The 22,693-nt window shown below is 35.5% G+C and overlaps 1 protein-coding gene across 3 annotated transcripts in view; it reads left to right on the forward strand.

The window, feature by feature from the left end:
* The window catches only part of LOC111156880 (kinesin family member 2A), a 74,474-nt gene that overhangs the window by 29,957 nt on the left and 21,824 nt on the right, over window positions 1-22,693 (forward strand). For 2 of the 3 annotated variants that reach the window (XM_022518009.1, XM_022518010.1), the window contains exons 2-9: window positions 10,739-10,833; window positions 11,330-11,449; window positions 13,691-13,745; window positions 15,766-15,888; window positions 16,459-16,559; window positions 18,688-18,783; window positions 20,492-20,546; window positions 20,925-21,087. In XM_022518009.1, coding sequence (XP_022373717.1) covers window positions 10,739-10,833; window positions 11,330-11,449; window positions 13,691-13,745; window positions 15,766-15,888; window positions 16,459-16,559; window positions 18,688-18,783; window positions 20,492-20,546; window positions 20,925-21,087 — 808 coding nt within the window. The remainder of the gene's footprint in view (window positions 1-10,738; window positions 10,834-11,329; window positions 11,450-13,690; window positions 13,746-15,765; window positions 15,889-16,458; window positions 16,560-18,687; window positions 18,784-20,491; window positions 20,547-20,924; window positions 21,088-22,693) is intronic. The other variant, XM_022518011.1, reaches the window with a different exon arrangement.

Here is a 22,693-nt window from a genome sequence, read left to right on the forward strand (position 1 = left end):
AGATTGAGAACAAGTATGGGGGTGGGGCATGGAAGGACAGATCCTCCACTGAGTGTGGACCACCCCCCCAATCACAGGCTTCATCTAAAGACCTTGAGATCATGACCTGATCTGAAATGAAGAGTTGAGGCTTAAGCAGCTGAGCCAGAACCCCCTAGTCTTTTTTTTTTTTTTTAAGATTTTAAAAATTAGAGAGAGAGAGATCACAAGTAGGCAGAGAGGCAGGCAGAGAGAGAGGGCGAAGTGGACTCCCGACTGAGCAAAGAGCCCAATGCAGGCCTGGATCCCAGGATCCTGAGATCATGACCTGAGCCCAAGGCAGAGGCTTAACCCACTGACCCACCCACACACCCCTCCCCCTAGTCTATTTTAAAGCTGCATTTTAGCGGTTTCTATTTTTCCCACTTTTTCCAGTTTCATTGTTACAATACCAGAAAATTGTACTATAAACTTGGTAAAGTGGTGGGTTTTTTTGTCATGTTCTTGACTTAGAATCCTTTTATAGTCTAAATTTTAGTAGGTTGACAAAAAGGAATTGTACCTGTTTTAAAGGACAGCTGGAAAACAAATCTCTCTAACGACAATGAACGTTAATATAACAAGCTTTGCTTTGACTCCACTTGGAAAGATGCACTCAAAATTTTGAATTTGCATTCTACACTGGCACTTGGTTTCTGTAACTAAATGGATAATTGATTTATTTTACTGGAATCAATATACCAGATTTATTTCAGAAAAATGAGAGCTCTGTTATTTTAATCAGTTGCATGATTTAAATCACCAAAGTTTTGAGGTCAGTGTGTTTTAAGATGATTTATCAGGATTCTCTTCTGGTAGGAACTGAGTTGGAAGTGCTCCTCTCAGATATCTGTTAACCACCTATTGGACTTTGCATGTGTATTTTACTCACCCTCTGGAAAAATTATGCTAAGTACTTGTTCTGAATGTGTGATTTCATAATTCAGAGTAGTATTTCTTTATTTTGAGAATGGATATTTATGATAGCTTGTCCTCTTTGTCTCTGCCTGCAAAGGTATGAAAGGAAAGAACTAGAGTTTATTACCTTTTTTTTTTTTTTTTAAAGTAAGCCCCAAGTTGGGTCTTTAACTCATGACCCCAAGATCAAGGGACACATGTTCTATTGACTGAGCCAACCTGGTGCCCCCTGATTACCATTTTTTTTTTTTTTAAGTCAAGATGAAAGAGCCTATCAAATTATGCAGTGGTATTCTGATTGAAAATTGAGAAATTTACTAGAGGTTTTATTAAGAAGAGATACACCAGAGTACCATGTATTTAAGTTAGCATATAAGCTAGATTTTCATGTTAATTTCCATTACATGGCTATTTACACATGATTAGTGACTACTAGGGTTTTCAGAGTTTGTGTAAAATATTTTTAAATAATATTTTTAATGATATTTATAAAAGCATTTTTGTCATTTTAAAGTTTTATGAAACTTTCTTATTTTATTTTATTTTATTTTATTTTAATTAATTTATTTATTGGAGAGGAAGAGAGCACAGTGGGAGAGGGAGAAGCAGACTCCTCACTAAGTGGGGCGCCTAATGTGGAGCTTGATTCCAGGACTTTGGGATCATGACCTGAGTTGAAGGCAGATGGTTAACTGAGCCATCCCGGCACCTCTAAATTTATAACTTTAAACAAAAGTATATTTTAACAACTTCAAAAGGTTTGAAAATTGCCATAATAAACAATTTTATAATTGAGGTTTTATTTTCACTGATCATTTTAGTTGTGTTTTTTCTTACATGTTTCAGTTTTGAAAGTGTAATTAAGGTCTTACTATTTAGAAGTTTGGAAAGAAGATTTCATAGAAGCAGCTCAAAAGGAACTGATAAAAAAAAATGTTTACTTTTGGGGGAAGACTTGCCACATGTATGCTAATGTATACCTCAACTTTATGATTAGGGTAATCAGAAAAAACATGGAGTTTGCAGTCCTAGGTATGCTAGAAACAGCTGCAACCTTTTTAAAAACGGAGTGGGTCTGAAAATAATTGATTATTGCATTTTCATGTTTTTCCTAATGTTCTACCACTGTATCCTTTAAATAAAATACATATATTTGTTAGCATTTTAAAATTAAGTCTTTTAGATGCTTTTAATGATATTTTATTAGTATTCTTGGCTGTTTTATTTTGGCTGTTGTCTTCTGCATTTGCAACCAAATTATACTTTATATGCTAGACAAGGTTTATGCCAGCCTAATTGGTTGCTGGCGTTTTTAAGCCTCACAGCTGCTGTGAATTCAGCTGTGAACTAAGAAACATATAATAGGATCCTGTTTTCAGAGACCAAAAGCCAATTGTCAACATGTAAGACTTGTTTTTGACAGCTCAATAAATATGAGATTTTATAGCAATCTTAAGTAACCACCTTAATTTTAAACATTAGAAAGGCCTGAGATTTGTAGACTCTATATATTACTTTTGTTAATGGGGCAAAAGGTTGCTTAAATTCAGGTGTTTGTTTTCTATTCCATCATTTAAAAACATAGTTTGTCTTAATATTTACTAATATATTAAAAAGTTGAGATCTGAACTTTTTTTTTCTTTGATTTCCCTGGACAAAAAGTTGAGACTTAAATGATGCAAAGATATTTCTTAAAATGAACTAAACATAAAATGGCTTTGAAGTTAAGGTTATGCTTTCAAAATATTTCATATATTTATATTTGTTGACCTAGTAGTTAGTAGTTTTGTAAATTATCCTGACATCTAAATTTGGGGTGAAATGTATGTTTCTCTTGTGTTGAACCATATGAAATTCCAAGTTTTTGGTTAAAAACGGTCAAATATAGAGGTGCCTGGGTGGCTCAGTCAGTTAAGTGCCTGCTTTTGGCTCTCAGGTCATATCCCAGGATCCTAGGATCGAACCCCACATCAGGCACTTAGTGGGAAGTCTGCTTCTTCCTCACCCTCTGTCCCTTCTGTACCCCCCCCAACTCATGTGTGTTCCCTCTCTCTCTCAAATAAATAAATGAAATTTTAAAAAATGGTCGAATATAGACCGTGTGCTTTTTTTTGTTGTTGTTATCATATGAATTAATTTCATTTGTATTTATCATGTTTTCATTATATTTAAAAGTCTGTTAGTTCTCAGCAGAAACCTATGAGGATCCTGTTTTTAAACATAGACAGTCATCTCCCATTTAAGGTCAGTAATTTGTTCTTAAATCAGATGTTGTATGTGAAAATACTGGGTGGTAGCCCATTTGCCTTTGTTTTAAATGGGAAAAACCACTGTGTTCATCTTTGACCAAATTCCCTAAAACCTGTTTCATAAATGTAACTGACACTATAAAATTACCTACACGTAAGTAAGCTATCATGTTTAACAAATAAGAATTAAGGGTAACAAGTCAGTTTTATATGCAGTAAAATCTTTGCTTTCACTATAATTGCATTTTGCCCATCCTCAGTGGGTTTTTTTCAACATTTTCTTAAATATCTTGGAAGTCATTTGACACTGGGCAAAAGGACGACAAAGTAAATATGAGAGATTGGAAACGCCTTCAGGATGAACACACAGTGTAGGAAATGGCTCACAGTGAGAATGATGCAAGCATCATCCTGTGCCTACGTCTTACAGCATTTTGATACTCAGCATTTCTTTTTTTTTAAATCTTTTTAAAAAAAGATTTTCCTACAAAATCTTTAAAAAAGATTTTCCTACAAAATCTTTAAAAAAAGATTTTACTACAAAATCTTTTTAAAAAAGACTTTATTTATTTGACAGAGAGAGAGAGACACAGCGAGAAAGGGAACACAAGCAAGGGAGTGGGAGAGGGAGAAGCAGGCTTCCTGCTGAGCAGGGAGCCTGACAGGGGGCTCCTGTCCCAGGAGCCCGGGACCATGACCTGAGCCAAGGGCAAATGCTTTGCGACTGAGCCACCCAGGTGCCACAAGAATAAAATCTTTAAAAAAAAAAAAAAAGTTCTACAGGGAAAATGGAGAGAGGGAGATTTTGCAGAATTTGCCTGTACTTCCAAAACTTTCCAAGTAATTTTTTTACTTCCCTTTCAAAGATTACATTATCTACACTGTAACTTATCTTTACAAGTAGTTGAAATAAAGCTGAAAACTTCTAAATTTCTTGAGTTTTGAGATTGTTAACAGTCATAAATTTTTTTTTAAAGATTTTATTTATTTATTTGACAGAGAGATATCACAGGTAGGCAGGGAGGCAGGCAGAGAGAGGGGGAAGCATGTTCCCCACGAGCAGAGAGCCCTATGCGGGGCCCTATCCCAGGACCCTGAGATCATGACCTGAGCCGAAGGCAGAGGCTTAACCCATTGAGCCACCCAGACGCCCCTGTAACGGTCATAATTTAAATAATAGCAATTTTATACGATTGTGTGAACAGTTTTCAAATCTGACTCCCATTTTTTATGAATGCAATGTATAGAATTAAAGATGGATTGGATCGTCTCATCAAAAATAGTACAATGAAGTTTATGTATTGCCATCTTTCTGTCCCAGGTACATAAGAAAAAACCAAAAGACGTAGCTGAGCTCAAGAACAAGGTATCATAGTGGAGCAGAAACAGATCAGAAATACTAAGGGATGGTGGAGCTTTTCAGGCAATGATAGCAAAAGTTTAATTCCTGTAGGAAGATGGGGACACTAAAAAAAATACACACACACCATTCGTCAAGTTCACTGTGCGAAGATAAAGACTGGTGTGGCTTTAAAGAGAGGAGCTTTAAAGAGGAGCTTCTTGGAGCTAGGTTTATAGAAAATTTTCCTCCAAGGGAGGCAGTCCAGTATGATTGAGGTAGATATATACAGGGCTGAACTAAGCCACTGTACAGTGGGGAAGTCATACCAGTTATTTGTAACTTTAGGTATTCTCACTAGTCAGGTGCTTCATCTTTAGAAATCATAACAGGATACCTAGAAAACTTCCATGTGATTGGAATTTCAAAAAGTCAGGTGAGTCATGAGTCAGAGATTCATAAAATTAGGAAATAGTTCCAACTCAACAATAACAAAAATACCAAATATAAAAATGTGTGAGATGCTGCTAAAGCAATTCTTAGAAAAGTGTAGCTTTAACTGCTTATCAGGAAGATAAGGAATAAAGATGAATAAGCTAAGCATCTGTCTGAGGAATTTGAGAAAAAAATGTCCCAGCAAAATACGCCCTAAGTAAAAGGAAAGAATAATGATAAGAGCAGTAATAAGTATTTAATAACAAAGGGCTCAGCAAAGGCAAGTGTTCTTGGAAAAGACAAAATTGACAAATCTGATACAAGGTTTGTGGGAAAAAAAGGTTGAAAAATTAAAAATGAGAACGTGATCATGGTTACAAATGCTACAGGCATTCAGCATAATTATGAACTTTATGCCCAAAATGTGAAAACTTAATCTCCAAGAAAAAAACAATTATCAAAACAGTCATGAATAGAAAACCATAATAATAATATAATTGTTAAGAGAATTGAATCTTTTCATAAATAAAACTCTAAGCCAAGATGATTTTAACCAGTTCATGCCAGATGCTCAAGGTTTAAATAATTCTAACTTTACACTATTCCAGAGTAAGGTTGATATGAGAAAGGAAAACTGCTGGCAAATATTACTCTTGGTCAATGATGTAAAAAATCTAGAACAAAATATTTAATGCTGTTCCAACTAGAATCCTAACAGGGTTTTAAAAAAAATTATTTATTTGATTTTTGGAACTTGACAAGAGGGTTCTATAATTTATACAGACATGCGAATGGCTAAGAAGATTAAAGACCCTCTTAAAGAACAAATAGGTGGGAAAGCTTCTTTTACCAGCTAGGAAGACTTACTGCAAAGGTATAATATAAGACAGTGTAATTTTGGCTCAAGGATAAAAAAAAAATAGGCTGATGCATGTGTGCTTGAAATTTGACAGGTCATAGTGCAGTTAGGAGAGAAGGAAGGACCTTTCAGGAAATTGCACTGGATTAATTTGTTTTTCATGGTGGGAGGCGGGGGGGAGTGGGAATTGTGTTACCATGCGCAAAAACCAAAATGACAGTGGGTTGCAGTCTTGAATATGAAAGACTTTGTAAAGTCTAGTTTTTAAAAATATTTACTTATTTGAGAGAGAGAGAATGGGCTTACATGTGTGAGCAGGGGGGAGGGGTAGGAGAGGGAGAACTAGAGAATCTCCTGTGAACTCCCTGCTGAGCACAGAGCTCTTAGGGCTCAATCTCACCACCCTGAGATCATGACCTGAGTGGAAATCAAGAGTCGGAGACTAAGCCTACTGAGCCACCCAGGCACCCTAGGACTTTGTAAAACTTCAGAAGAAAATGTCAGAACCTGTTGTAATGACCTGAGTGTCAGGAAGAACTTGAGGGCATAAAAAGCTGTAATTGAGACATAGATATTTGACTACATTAAAGTTAATACATTGAAATTCATCAAAAGACATCATAAAGTGGAAAGATAGGCCCCAAATTTAGAGAAAATATTTGCGACACATGTAACAGGAGATTAGTACCAAGAATATATGGAGAATTTCTTCAGAGAAGTAGAAGAAGAAAACAGTCAAAAGGCCCACATGGCCAGCAGACACAGAAATAGGCACAGCCTTATTAATTCAGAGAAATTAGAACCACAGTATGATACATTAAATCTGACAAATACTAAGTATCATGTGGATGTGAAGTAATTGTTAGTAGGATACAAATCATTATAGGTCTGTCCACTCTGGAAAACATGGCACTAACAGAAAAGTGACAGACCTCTGTACTCTATTTTTTCTACACATCCTGGAGAAATTCTTGCATATTTTTATCAGTATGCATGTATAAGGATGCCTGTAGCACCATTTTTCTGTCTTGCTTTTTTAAGATATTTATTTATTTGACTGAGAGGGCTGGGCACAAGTAAGCAGAGCAGCAGGCAGAGGGAGAGGGAAAAGCAGGCTCTCTGCTGAGCAGGGAGCCTGATGTGGAGCTTGATCTCAGGACCCTGGGATCATGACCTGAGCCGAAGGCAGAGGCTTTAACCCACTGAGCCACCCAGGCGCCCCTCCCTTTTTTAAATGTAGAAATGTATATAATGTAATTTACAATAAAGTAAAGGGAGAATCAGTCAAAGGGCAATGAATTAATGAAGTTGGAATACAGAATTTTCTCAAACCAGAGAAATGGGATGCTTTGGAAAAAATTATTTTTTATTATAATTAAAAATGAGAAATTTGAGTATCTCACTTGGACCATATAAAAAACAATTTAAAAAAAACTTTAAAGGCATATTCGGTAAAGTTAGACTTGAAACTTAATTTTTAGAGACAGCTTTTGATAAAAATAATCAAAACCTCATACTGCAGGTATTTCTGGTTATCTCATCCACTGGCAGAAAAAAGCAAACATTTAAAACTTGATTCATTCATTCAGCTCTGGTCTTTATTCATTTCTTGTTACTGGAATTTCATATTTTTTCCTTCCTGTTGGCTGAGTAAACTGGACCATGGTAGAGATAAGCCAACATTTTCTCAGGTCTACCTTTCTAAACCTCTAGAGTTTTTTGGGTTTTTTTTTTGTTTGTTTGTTTTTAAATTAACATATAATGTATATTTGCTTCAGGGTTACAGGTCTGTGATTCATCTCTTACACAATTCACAGCACTCACCATAGCACGTACCCTCCCCAGTGTCCATCCTCAGGATGTTTCCTGGGATTAAGAGTCTTCTTATGGTTTGTCTCCCTGCCCTGTCCCATTCTGTTTCATTTTTTTCCCTCCCTACTCCCTACAACCCCCTGTCCTGCTTCTCAAATTCTTCATATCAGAGAGATCATATGATAATTGTCTTTCTCTGATTGACTTATTTCGCTTAGCATAATACTCTCTAGTTCCATCCACGTAGTTGCAAATGGCAAGATTTCAGAGTTTTTGATGGCTGTAGAGTATTCCATTGTGTATATATACCACATCTTCTTTATCCATTTATTTGTTGATGGACATCTAGGTTCTTTCCATATTTGGCTAATTGTGTACACTGCTGCTATAAACATTCAGGGGCACATGCCCCTTTGGATCACTGCATTTGTATCTTTAGGATAAATACCCAGTAGTGCAATTGCTAAATCATAGGGTAGCTCTGTTTTCATCTTTTTGAGGAACCTTAATGGAGCAGCTGCTTTTGACTTTGCTAACATGTGGCTTAAGGTTTTCTGGGTATCTTCTACTGGTAATTGAACTTCTGGAGCTACCACTGTTGAGGTTTGCTGAGAATGGGTTTTGAAAAGGAAATCTTGATTTTCTTTATCCTCTTTGTTACTCATGTCTCTAGACTATCTTTGGAGATTAAGGCCCATGTGAGATAGATCTTGTAGTCTACTCCCCAAGGGAAGTTGGAATATTGTAGTAGATGCTTACCAGTAGGAATGTGGTGTTGGTCTTGCTTTTGCAACATTATATGCTTTCCCTCATTCTCATTATTGTGGCAGTTCTATTGGGCATGGAGATCCCTTATCTCTCCTCTTCAGCAACCTCAACTACAGCCTTTCCATTTCTTGCCAAAAGTTATTCTTTATGGTAGTCTAGTGTTTAAGTACATCTTCTTTGGAGTCATTTGCTATTGATAAAATCCTATCAGTGTCTTAAATTAAAATACTCTATTTTTCCCAAAACCTTTTCTGCAGTCATCTTGTTCCTGCTAGTGGGTATTGCTCTTTTGAGGCTGTCAGGGGTGGTAGGTTTGGGAGACAGTAGCTGATGTTCTTAGCCTCACTACTCATGTTGTGGAGATGGTGATAAATGTGGGGTTTGTTGTAGCAGTGGTAGCTCCTCCTAGATTGTAATGGCCGTCATCAGGGCAACTCATGGCTCTCTGGGGTCCACTCTTTACTTCTTCTACAGTTAAACTCAGTCTCTCTTTTTTTTCCATATCCTGTTGCAGCCATCTATGGAGATACCTGCTTGGATCTCCCTTTAAGGAACTTACCACTCCTTCAGCTCTAGGGAGTGCATTATAGTTCATAGCCTCTAGGTATTAATAGCTTTAGGCTCCTTAGATTTTGTGCCAAGGCCTTGTGTTTCCTGGGAAACCTCCAGCCAGTGACTGAGCATCGTGTGGGTACTAGGGTATTTCCATTTTGGGCCAGTGTGGGACTGTTTTAATGGGCAGTCTTTGCTTTGGATCTCCCTGCTGGGTTGGGTAGCACTTTGTCAGATCTGTGTCAGGGTCTGAGGCTTTCTCTGCTCAGTCCTATTTTATGTACCCTTTCCTTCACAGGTTTCAGATCTGTATCACAGTCTGAAAGTTTTTCATGTCTAGTCCTCTTGTACCCCGCTTTATCTTTCACAGTAAAACTCTTATTCACCTATCTCAATGTCTCCTTCCTGGTGGACCTGACTGACACAGACCACTTCTGACTGTTTACCTAATTTTTGTCCGTATTAAATTGCAGTGAATATATTACCCAATTTCCCCTTTTTATAAGCCTCTCCCTTGAATCTTCCCAAGTATTTCCTAGGTTATTTCTTTTCTACCCCCAACACCCAGCTCTCTAATGTCCATTTATCTCAGTAAGTGCCTTATTATTACAGTAACCTTGTTTGTTTTGTATACTATATATCTGGATTTGTGGTTTGTTTGTTCGTTTGTTTTTTTTAAGGTAGTCAAAGAGGTATAAACTAAAGGTATAGTATTGATGTCCCAAGGATTTCATTCAGCAAATACATGTGAAAATTCCATATGTTCAGCATTTTATTAAATAATATGAAGATGCAGATCTATAACAAATAGTTTTTATCCTTTAATTAATGAGTGGGTGGGTAAGATGAAAACAAGTTAATAAAAAGTACACAAATGCTTCAAAATTTATCAATCTGCTTCTAGGAATTTGTTCCAAAGAAATAATCTGACAAATGTATAATGACACATGTACAATAGTATTCATTGCAGTGTTTATAATAGCAAAAAATTGCACATAGCCTAAGTGACCATCAGTAGGTATGAAGTAAATTGTAATAAATATAATGGAATATTCTGTAATAAGTAAAAATAATTACTTAGTTTTATTGTTATTAACAACATCCACAGTCTGTTTTAAGAGGGAAAACAAGTTAATACATTAGATATAATGTCCTTTCTCTACAGATAGGAAGTACTAGAGTTGCCAGAGAAAGTAAGGTATAGATATTAGATTACATTTCCCAGCCTTTTTGGACTTAGAATACTTTTCTCAATCTAATAAAAATAATGTGAATTTCTATAATATATGATAGTGATTTTTAAAGATTATTTATTTATTTATTTGTCAGAAAGAGAGAGAGATATCACAAGTAGGCAGAGAGGCAGGCAGAGAGAGAGCCACCCGGGTGCCCTGATAGTGATTTTTACATAAGAAGTGTTTTAGTGTAAAAATTTGGTTTTTGAATTTTTGTTCTACAGTCAGTTCATCTCATAGTAAGGAAACTTTGTAATGATTAGAACTATATAATGGCAAAAATTTCAGCCATTCTCTGCCATTGTGTAACCATTTTTCATGTTTGTTGAAAATACACTTACAGTTTATTCAGTTTCTTGAGTTCCGGTCTCGACAGCACATTGATTAATGATTGCGTGGACAAAGGTCATTCCCTAATTGTGAGTCTGGAAATCCCTTGTAAGAAAATTAGTGTCATAGTTTTTCAAAAGTTTTTAAGTTATAAAATTGTATTTGGCATTGTTTAGGAATACCATAATTTATAGATTAAAATGTATGTTTTATTCCCACTTAGGCCGAATACATCAAGCAATGGTAACGTCTTTAAATGAAGATAATGAAAGTGTAACTGTTGAATGGATAGAAAATGGAGATACAAAAGGCAAAGAGGTATGATCACTAAATTTTTTTTTTTTTAAGATTTCATTTTTAAGTAATCTCTACACCCAGCGTGGGGCTCAAACCTATAACCCTGAGATAAAGAGACGCATGCTGCACTGACTGATCCAGGCATGCCTGTCACTGAGCTAAATTTTATTTCTAGTCTTGCAGTCAAGGTTCCAAATACAAAATAAACTGTAAAGTGTATACTTTTTATATAGTGCATGTATTCTTTATCATTTCTAGAAAAACTTTCACATGATTAAAACATTTCAAAGAAAGGTAGATTCTTCCTGTACATTGTAAGTGATGGGACATATTATCAAGACCATAAAATGCAGTCTTAATAGCTGTCTTAATATGTGGGTTGTAATTGTAGATAATTTTGTTTTCAGTACTTTTCATGAGACAGATCATTTAACAGTCATTCTCTTTGTGTAAATTTGTAATATAAAAGGTTAATTGTCAAAATTTACTCTGAAGATACATGCATTTTTTAAAACAGATTGACCTTGAGAGCATCTTTTCACTTAACCCTGATCTTGTACCTGATGAAGAAATTGAACCCAGTCCAGAAACACCTCCACCTCCAACATCTTCAGCCAAAGTAAATAAAATTGTAAAGGTTAGTAAGGAAAATTTAGAGTAGAGGTGTATAGGGTGTATGTGCATGCATGTGTATGTATTTTCTGGTTTAAAATGAAAAGGCTTTTAAGAGTATATTTTAAATACTAGTTTGCTTTTTTTAAAAAATAAAACTAATTCTTTTTGCCATCTATATGTCATGTTTATGCATACATTCTTTGAAGGATTGAGGTTGTCCAGTTCACAGTTAACAATACTTATTAGGTAAAATCCTAGAAATTCTTTCCTGATTAGGATTTTTCCTAAGACTAATAGCTCCCCAGGAGATAGGGATGTCAAAACCATTTATCAATGTTTGTTAAGTGACTACATGTGATTTAGATAAAGAATGTTTATTATTCATAATAATTTCCCACTCCAGCAGTCTTTGGAAATAGTAATTCTGCTCTTTATGTTTATTAGAGAAAGATGGGAAATGATAGCGTACAGTTTAACTACTTCTGTGTTATCTGTGAAGATAAACTTTTAAGACCATGCTATATACCCTAACAGTTTTACCTTTATAAAAATAAAAGCCATGCCCTTTTTATTACTTTAAAAGATAATTCCTCTTCCTTCCTATTGAAATTTCTCACTATTAAAATTGTGTATTTACGTGCAGCTCTTTCAAAACCAGGTAATTGCTCACAGTTGTTGAATCTGTAGTTCTATGTATTTAGTTCAAGCATTTGTTAATTTTTCTACATTGTTGATTTTATCACACATAAAGATGAATGACATGACTTTAACCCTAGAGAAACTTGATATTTTACAGGGAAGACATACATCAGCATCCAGATAATGTATGATAGAAGCTTAACGATATCAGCAAAACATTCTACTTTTTAAATTATAAGGCAGATTTTCAATTCATGTAATTTAGCACATTGAGTGTCACTGCTTAGACATCATTAGTTATGACTTGTAGATGGATTGTTTTCCGTATTTGGCTTCACAGCCTTGAAGGATCTTTATAGATCATCTTTCTTTGTATGTCATTAACAACCTTTGCTGTGGGGCGCCTGGGGGGCTCAGTTGGTTGAGCATCTGCCTTCGGCTCAGGTCAGGATCCTGGAGTCCCGGGATCGAGTCCTGCATCGGGCTCCTTGCTTGGCGGGGAGTCTGCTTCTCCCTTTGACCCTCTCCCTTCTCATGCTCTCTTTCTCTCTCATTCTCTTTCTCTCTCAAATAAATAAAAAATCTTAAAAAAACAAAAGAGGGCGCTTGGGTGGCTCAGTGGGTTAAGCCTCTGCCTTCGGCTCAGGTCATGATCTCAGGGTCCTGTGATCGAGCTCCGCATCAGGCTCCCTGCTCAGTGAGGAGCCTGCTTCCCTTCCTCTCTCTCTCTGCCTGCCCCTCTGCCTACTTGTGATCTCTGTCTGTCAAATAAATAAATAAAATCTTAAAAAAAAAAAACAAAAAACAAAAGAACCTTTGCTGGGCATTAAAATCACTTAGAGAACTTTTCAAAATATTGATGCCTTGCCCACTCCTAGCAGTTCAGTTTTATTTTCTCTAAAGTGAGACCCTTGTATCAATATTCTTTTAATAGTACCCATTTGATTTAAATGTACAAATGTTCTCTCTCGCGTTGAGAGCCATTATTTGATACCTTTTTTCAGTTGAATAAAATGAAGTCTTGGTAAATAAAGGATAGGATCAAAAATTTACTGCCCTAGACTTTGCAGTTCGAAGTCTTTGAAAGTCTAATGAAGTCTTTCAGTAGAAATGACAACATAATCATGGTATTTTGATGTTTAAGTTTAATAGTAGACAGTAGGTTGTCTAAAGCCAGAATTTTATTGATTACTCTGACATCCAGAGATGAAATGTAATACCTACCTTTGAAATGTATTACGTGGTTTTAGCATGGTGGCTAAAACTATGCCCTTTACCGAAATAACTTCTCTTTGCTTCAGTTTTCTCATCTATGAAACCAGAATAATAATAATAGTAATGACCCGATAGGGTTGTTTTGAAGCTCGAATGACTTAATATGAGCAGTACCTGCCTTGTGCTAATTCTGGAATATTGCATTTTCTGTAGAGGTGGTGGGCAATACTCACATAAACAAACTTGAATACTAATGGCATTAGTAGTAATTATTAGAAGATTACTTAGAGTTTTTTTCTATCTAGTTTTATATTATGTTCACCTACTTTTGTTTAATTAAAGGAAGGCCAAGTTATAAATAGGAGTAAAGAGAGAAAGTAAAGTGAACGTTTTTATTTTTCTCTTACAGAATCGACGGACTGTGGCTTCTATTAAGAATGACCCTCCTCCAAGAGATAACAGAGGTAAACATTTATCTCTTGTCTATTAACTTTCTAGTATGGTCCCAACGAGGTAAATCAAAAGTGAATATTACCATTGACATTATTATTGATTTAAACTTTATATGGCTAATTTGAAGATTAGTATCTTCTTGATTTCCTAATGTAGTAATGTCAATATAAAGGGGTGCCTGGGCGGCTCGGTCAGTTAAGTTTCTGTATTCGGCCCAGGTCAAGATCCTGGGGTCCTGGGATTGAGCGCCACATTGGGCTCCTTGCTCAGTGGGGAGCCTACTTCCCTCTCTCTCTCCTGGCCCTCCCTTGGCTCACGCACTCTCTCTTTCTCTCTCTTTCTCAAATAATTAAAATCTTGAAAAAAAAGTGAGTAATACAAAAAATTATTTATAAAGGTAAGTGATGAATATGAAACTCTGTTACATGCAATATTTGATTACTCTCCTTTACCCAATAACTTTGTAGATTTGAGAAGAGTATCATGAGAAAGAAAGGAATGAGGCATTAGTCAGTTAATTGAGTTCACAAGAGTTATTAATCTAATCCCATTTTACCTGACTTTCTGGCTAACAGTTTTCCCAAAAGATTCACGACTTGGTAATCAGCTACAGAAAAATTGAACAGGTACAATTTATAGTTAATTGCATGTTTTCCCTGTATTTTCAGTAAGGAAATGTGAAGCACAGTTAATTTCTTTTTTACTCTTCGGCAATTGAGAATTGATGTTTCTGATGGTGATGTTTCTCTGTATGTAGGGGTGGGGGGACAGGACAGGTGCAGGTATTAGAAGAGAGATTGGAGGTGGAGGGAAAGTCCTGCACCTTAAACACTATCCTTCCTTTGAATCTTGTGAAACTATATATTGCTTTGTAAAATGTGGTGTTTATATTTTACTTTATATTTATCTTTTCACTTTTATAACATACATTGGGAAATATTTGCATGTTTGAGGAGCAAAGAGCGGGATTTGGAATTACAGGGTGGGTTGAAGGAGTGTTTTTTTACTTTATGTACTTGAGAATTGTATAAATTTTTCAAAATGACAGTGCATTTAAATTTAAAATTTCTGGGGCGCCTGGGTGGCTCAGTGGGTTAAGCCGCTGCCTTCGGCTCAGGCCCTGGTCTCAGGGTCCTGGGATCGAGCCCCGCATCGGGCTCTCTGCTCAGCAGGGAGCCTGCTTCCTCCTCTCTCTCTGCCTGCCTCTCTGACTGCTTGTGATCTCTCTCTGTCAAATAAATAAAATAAAAAAAAAAATCTTTAAAAAAAAATTTAAAATTTCTATTTTGTACACTTAAATGTATAAAAAAGGGGGCCTTTTAAGATTTATTTATTCATTTTAGAGAAAGGGAGAGCTCAAGTGGGCAGAGGCAGAGGAGGGGGAGAGAGAAAGAATCCTCGAGCAGACTCCCTGCTGAACACGGAGCTGGACTCAAGGCTCTATTCCAGGACCCTGATATCATGACCTGAGCCGGAATTAAGAGCCAGCCACGCAGCTGACTGAGCCACTCAGGCGCCCCTGCACACTTACGTTTTTTAAATGATTATTAAAATTCAGGCTTGGCTTTGCTTTTTTTTTTTTTTTTTTTTTTAAGATTTTATTTATTTATCTGACAAAGAGATCACAAGTCGGGGGGGTCGGGAAGCAGGCTCCCCGCTGAGCAGAGAGCCCAATGCGGGGCTCGATCCCAGGACCCTGAGATCATAACCTGAGCTGAAGGCAGAGGCTTAACCCACTGAGCCACCCAGGTGCCCCTTGGCTTTGCTTTTTTATATAAATTATTCAGATTGAGTTTTGTAGTTAAAATTACCTTGGTGAAGTCTAAGTCTCTGCATACATTACCTTGAAAACCTCTTGGCTTGTTAGTTGATTGAACAGAATTGATTATTACACATTCTCTTTATACCCACATAAGTAGAAAACTGACAACTCGTAAGTATCAGTTCTTTTGAGGTATCTCTGTTCCTTTACTAGAGTTCACCTTTACTGATTTTCTGATCTGAATTTAAAAAATTTCATTTCACTTGCAGTGGTTGGTTCTGCACGTGCACGGCCTAGTCAGCTTCCTGAGCAGTCTTCGTCTGCACAACAGAATGGTAGTGTTTCAGATATATCTCCAGTTCAAGCTGCAAAAAAGGAATTTGGACCCCCTTGTATGTAAATCATGTATCAAGGATTCAGTCATTCTAGGCATACATGTATTCTCTCTTGGTCATCCTTAGAAGTCCCCAAATGGTAAAGAGTCTAATTATAAGCTTGATTGCAGATTTCATTTCACCACCGTGGAAAAATATTTTTTCTTGTTAGTTTAGTCTGTTAATTGGGTTTTGAAATATATATTTTGAAGAATATTTATAAATACAAAATTATAACAACTTTCCACTTGCTTTGAATTTGAAATTCTGGTCAGATGACAGTTTGACAGATGTTATGGAAGAATTTTACGCTTCTTGATCCTTTCCAATTCATACATCTGTGATTGTAAACCAAGAGATGACATGTATCAATATGTTAAAGTCATTTTTCTTGACTGCTATCTGTATATTGTCCTGTTCCTGGTTTTGTTAAAGCAGCTCATAAGTTCACATAATTGTTAAAGGCATGCCTTGTCATGTGTACCATTTTTTGGGTGTATGTGGTGAAATTATACTTAACATTTTTGTGTGTAAGTACAGTGCTGTAAATAAGACGGTCTACTTCAGCAGCTCATCTTTTTCTTTCAGCACGTAGAAAATCTAATTGTGTGAAAGAAGTAGAAAAATTACAAGAAAAACGAGAAAAAAGGAGACTACAGCAGCAAGAACTTAGAGAAAAAAGAGCCCAGGTTTGTAACAGAAACACTGTTTATGCATGAACTGAAGATGTAGATGGTGTCAGTGAAAGTGATTTGAAAGTAGTTGAGGCATTCAGTTAAAGATTTCAATATAGTTCCTTTAGTTGAGATCTAAACTGATAATGAAAAATGATATGAACCTTTGAAAATACTGTAACAGACTTTTACTACATGTACTTTTCATGTTTTAGTGGATGTGTTAGTCCTAACATTTGTTCCATTTTGAATAATAATTCATTGTGTTACAATTCTAAGGCAGCCATTATACCTTTCAAGAATAGTAAGACTGACTTTGTAAAAAGATCTAAAATATATTCAGAAGAATATCTAGTTAAAGTAGTTGATTATAGGGGCGCCTGGGTGGCTCACTGGGTTGAAGCCTCTGCCTTCAGCTCGGGTCATGGTCTCAGGGTCCTGGGATCGAGCCCCGCGTCGGGCTCTCTGCTCAGCAGGGAGCCTGCTTCCCTCTCTCTCTCTCTGCCTGCCTCTCTGCCTACTTGTGATCTCTCTCTGCGTCAAATAAATAAATTTAAAAAAAAATCTTTAAAAAAAAAAAGTAGTTGATTATAAAGTAGACAATTACACTATAAATTTTATTATTGTTTTTCCATGGTTAGTAAATTCAGCATATCACAATGCAAGGGAAGATTCCTTCTGTTTGAGTTTATGCTAGATATTAAAAGTTGTGTCTCTGTGGTGCCTCTCATGTTCCCTTTAGATGGTAACAAAACTGTTTACTAACAATGAAAAAATTATATAGAAGACTGGTCTTCTTTCTCTTTATAGGTCTTCACCTATTAGAAATTATGTTTTTTTACATATAATTTGTAGTGTGTTTGTATTATATCTATTATATTCTTAGAACTTATTTCTCTATTAAAACATGAGGATTATTTCTTTATTTAGAAGTATATTCAAATGCCCTTAATCATAAAGACGTTGTGTTATGGAATTATGAAACCAGTATAAAATTCAACTTGAATAAATCAGGTTATATCTTAAAGTGATCTGAGATAGCCAGTTGGGTTTTGAAATAAGTAAAACACAATACAGATAGATCTACTGATACTTAGCACCAGTGCCACCTGGTGTTTCCTTTGGGAACCTCGTAATATTTTCATATCTCTTTGTTATCTCTTAATTTTAACTTTACATTCACTTTTTCCATTGACATAGTTGGTGTTATTTCCTAAAAGAAAGTTAATTGAAAGTAAGTTTCAGTAACAGTTTTGAAATTTATATTCAAAGCAAATCTGTATGTGGTGCAGGAAGAAAATCTGGCTTCTTAGAATGTTTAATAATTTATTACTCATGGCTAAGAGAGATGGTTAACTATTGTTACATGGGTCTTAATCTGAATTTTCTCAGTTTTGAAGCAGAAAAGTGAAATGCAGACAACATTCCAACATTCAGTAATTTGAATTTTAAAGATTTCAAAAATTATCGATAGTCTTTTGATTCCTTTAAGTCCTGTCCATTTGAGGTGGTTTTACTGTGCCTTAGGTTTTTAAATTTTTTGAGAGAATCAACCAGAACAGGAAATGAACATAAATGAATCTGTTTCTGTTTTGCTGGAACACTGGATTAAGCATGGCGAAGAAAAATCTGATTAAATGAATTTTTGTAGAATTTCAGTTTTTCTAGAGTTCTTTATTGATTTTTATGATGACCACTATTTTTCTCTTGCTTCATTTTTTAGGTTGATCAAGTTGTATGTGTAACATGTGAACTTTTGAAATAATTCAAGAGTGGCTTTATTTATTTATTTTTTAAAAAGATTTTATTTATTTATTTGACAGACAGAGATCACAAGTAGGCAGAGAGGCAGGCAGAGAGAGAGGGGGAAGCATGGTACCCGGGTGGCTCAGTGGGTTAAGCCTCTGCCTTTGGCTCAGGTTATGATCCCAGGGTCCTGGGATCGAGCCCCACATCAGGCTCTCTGCTCAGCGGGGAGTCTGCTTCTCCCCCTCTCTCTCTGCTCTCTCTCTACCTGTCTCTGCCTACTTGCGATGTCTGTCTGTCAAATAAATAAATAAAATCTTTAAAAAAAAAAAACAAATGCAACAGTATCCATTTTTGTAATGATAATAAATGATGAATTTTCTCTGTCTCCCTATAGGATGTTGATGCTACAAACCCAAATTATGAAATTATGTGTATGATCAGAGACTTTAGAGGAAGTTTGGATTATAGACCGTTAACAACAGCAGATCCTGTAAGATTCTTTGTAAACTATTGTTCTGGAATTTTTTTATGCTATTAAAAAAAAATGTGCAGTGCCCACTTAATACTGGATTTAGCTGTGTAGTTTCTTTCTTTATGGGTGTATATTCCTCATGTTTTAAGGTGAATATCAAGAAATCATTCACAGTTATGCTTATCTCCCATAATTTGATTAATCAGACATGCTTCCCACGGAGATGTTCTTTTCAAAGCAAAGACTCTGTCCTTGGTAGAGCAGAACAACAGTTTAAGGAATGATGTCAGAAGACCCATTCTTCTTTCTGACCATCATTGAAAATTTTATCCCAATTCCAAGCCTATTTCCTCTTTGATTTGGCCTATAGATGCCACTGTCATACAAATTTACTATTAGTTAATTTGATATTTTAAAATAAATGTTAGTCTAGGGGCGTCTGGGTGGCTCAGTGGGTTAAGCCGCTGCCTTCGGCTCGGGTCATGATCTCAGGGTCCTGGGATCGAGTCCCGCATCGGGCTCTCTGCTCGGCAGAGAGCCTGCTTCTCTCTCTCTCTCTCTCTCTGCCTGCTTCTCTGCCTACTTGTGATCTCTCTCTGTCAAATAAATAAATAAAATCTTTAAAAAAATAAATAAATAAATGTTAGTCTAGCTTTTAGTGGTTGTTGAGGACCATACTAGACCAGAAATCTAGTGCTTGAAAAGTATTCTGCTTTCCTATTACTCAGCTACTTTCCTCTTGAAGAATGAGAATTTTTTGGACAGGGAATAGTTTGTGAGTAATTGATACTTAAGAAAAATAATATCTGACCTCGCATGTACAGAATACCCTGGGTACATAAAATACATTTGTGTCAAGCCGAAGTATTGTTTAGGATTTCAGAGAGTTGTTGTTAATAACACTTTTGTATATATTTTAGTCCTTGCTTACCCCTACCTGTGTTTAATCTACTACATCTGAATTCATACTTTAGGACAGTAATTGGCAAACTTTTTCTTAAAAGGCCCTGATAGTAAATATTTTTGGCTTTGTGAGCCATATGGTCTTCATCACAACTACTCAGTTTTGCTTTTGTACTATGAAAGCAGCCATAGATGGTATGTGAACAAATGAGTACAGCTGTCTCGGTAAAACTTCATAAAAGCGGTAGTGGGCTGGATTAGGTCTGCAGACCATACTTTGCCAATCCGTGTGTTATATATTTATTATTAAAAGGGAGGTATTGAGAGAATAAATTTTATGAAAAATATTTATGTGTAAGAATTGGCTATTATAAAATTGTTGGGAGTTATTTTGCTCACTAATAATCTGAGAATCGCATTTCTTGCTATTAGTTATCTTTGTCAATACCTTTCCCTTTAATCAACCTCACAGTACACCACTTGGTAGGAAATTTCGCTTATGTTATGTGCAGTATATATGGAAGTAAGGCAGCTTCTTAGTGTGAACCTTATGCTGCTAGTAGGAACAGTGGTGCCCTCTACAAAGTTATTTCCTAATTATTTACCAAATAATAAAATGAGTAATTTTCAGTTATGCTCAGAATTTTAGAAATCATTGTCTTTGGACTATTAAAATTCATACATACTAATTTGATTTTTAAGCTTATTTATCTTATTTATGATATGCATAAATTTCTAAAATCTCTGTAGGAAATATTGCATAACTGGCTTTTCAGTTTTCATATAACACGATAAATATTGAAATAAAATACTTTATTTCTAGATTGATGAACATAGAATATGCGTTTGTGTAAGAAAACGACCACTCAATAAAAAAGGTATGATGCTTTTTGAACTCTTAATAAGAGGTTGATTTTGTCCAGTTGGTATTTATTTTAATGATAGCAGAAATTAAATTGGTTTAGAAAAGTTAAATATAAATCATTTTATTTGTTACATAATCATGCAGATTTCTTTGTTAGATCTGCTTTGTTACTGCTCTATGAATCATTGCTATTTCTGGTTCTTGCTTTACAGAAATTTTGATAATTTTTTTACTTGGTTCAAATATGTCTTCTTGAATGGCATATTTATGAGATACTTATATTTATAGAAATTAATACTTCTATTAAAATTTTTATCACTTTTTAAAAATTATTTATTACATCCAAATGCTATGAAAATTACTGGGCATTGATTTTCATTTATTCTTTTAGAAACTCAAATGAAAGATCTTGATGTAATCACAATCCCTAGTAAAGATGTTGTGATGGTACATGAACCAAAACAAAAAGTAGATTTAACAAGGTACCTAGAAAACCAAACATTTCGTTTTGATTATGCCTTTGATGACTCAGCTCCTAATGAAATGGTTTACAGGTAGGTAAATTTGTTTTAAATAACAATTTTGTTCTTATACTGTGTATTTATCACTACCCTGAACCTTGTGTTGATCTTGGCATATCTCTCCAAAAGTACAATATGCTCTTTTATTCTGAGTTTAAACAAAAGTTATGTCATAAACACAATAATCAGTATTACTACTTGTTCCCTTTAATTCTACCCCCAAATCATAGTTTTTATTACTAATATGTATCTCATGCACTGTATATTATATATCCCATACATTAGATATATATTTATATATGGATAGGAAATTTCTGGAAAATGTAGGCGTTTTCTGTAGTTCTAGCAATGTGATATATGATTAGAGGGGACTTTTACTTTTTGCTTTTTAGTCTCTGTATTAGTAAAGAAATTTGGAATATTTGCATACATCGTTTGTAAACATTGCCTTCTAATTATAACAGGTCAGTTTTAACAGCAGTGCTATTTCAACCTATATAGAACTGTCTTGGCAATTACTTGAATGCTTTTTCATTGACTTTTCGTTTTATAAATATGGCTGGAAAACAGAAAATTAAATGGTTAATAAGAGTCCTGAGAATTGAAGTCTTATTAATGAGATATTTTTTAGATCAACTCCATTGGGCTTAAGCCAGTAAACTGGGAGTTCAGTTGTAAAAAAAGAGGAGAAAATTAAAGAATATGTGAATGCTAAATGGTATTATGAAGAATTTGTTTTAAAAGGAAACTATTAATATAAATTGTGTATTTTTACTGGAGAAGAGAGTCCTCTTCCCCTGCCGCTTCCTTTTCTTCTTCCACTCCTGCTTCATAAAATATGTCTGTTTGACTTTATAATTATAAGGTATGTTTCTCTGAATATGCTAGATTTAGTAAACATTCAGTTTTACCTTATATATATGCTTCTTAATTTTACCAGTATTGATGCTATCCTCTTTATTTACCTTTGAGGGAATGCGAGTTAGGCCTTTTTTTGTCTAATCACTCTGTAGACTCATTCACTACAATTTTTTTTTTTAAGATTTTATTTATTTATTTGAGAGAGAGAGTGAAAAAGAGCATGAGAGGGGAGAAGGTCAGAGGGAGAAGCAGACTCCCTGTGGAGCTGGGAGCCCGATGTGGGACTCGATCCTGGGACTCTGGGATCATGACCTGAGCCGAAGGCAGTTGCCCAACCAACTGAGCCACCCACGCACCCTCATTTACTACTTCTATTTGACCACTGTTTCCTGCTCCTTCTGTTCTGTGCCTTTTTCAGTTGTTCCTTAAAAAAAAAATTCAGCAGAACTGTATAAAGTGTTCCACATACATTATTTTTTTTTAAAGATTTTTTATTTTTATTTGGCACAGAGAGAGCGCACAAGTAGGCAGGCAGAGAGAGAGGGGGAAGCAGGCTCCTCACGTAGCAGAGAGCCCGATGTGGGGCTCGATCCCAGGACCCCGAGATCATGACGTGAGCAGAAGGCAGAGGCTTAACCCACTGAGCCACCCAGGTGCCCCACATACATTATTTTGAAGCCAATTGAAAAAAGATTTGTTTCCCATTACATTTTCTAGAGCTCTGCTCAATGAAGTATTTCTATAATTTTAACTCTAGCTGTGATTACAGTAACAGGTT

Source organism: Enhydra lutris, unplaced genomic scaffold, assembly GCF_002288905.1.
Source record: "Enhydra lutris kenyoni isolate GAN:26980312 unplaced genomic scaffold, ASM228890v2 scaffoldscaffold50, whole genome shotgun sequence".
Taxonomy (NCBI): Eukaryota; Metazoa; Chordata; class Mammalia; order Carnivora; family Mustelidae; genus Enhydra; species Enhydra lutris.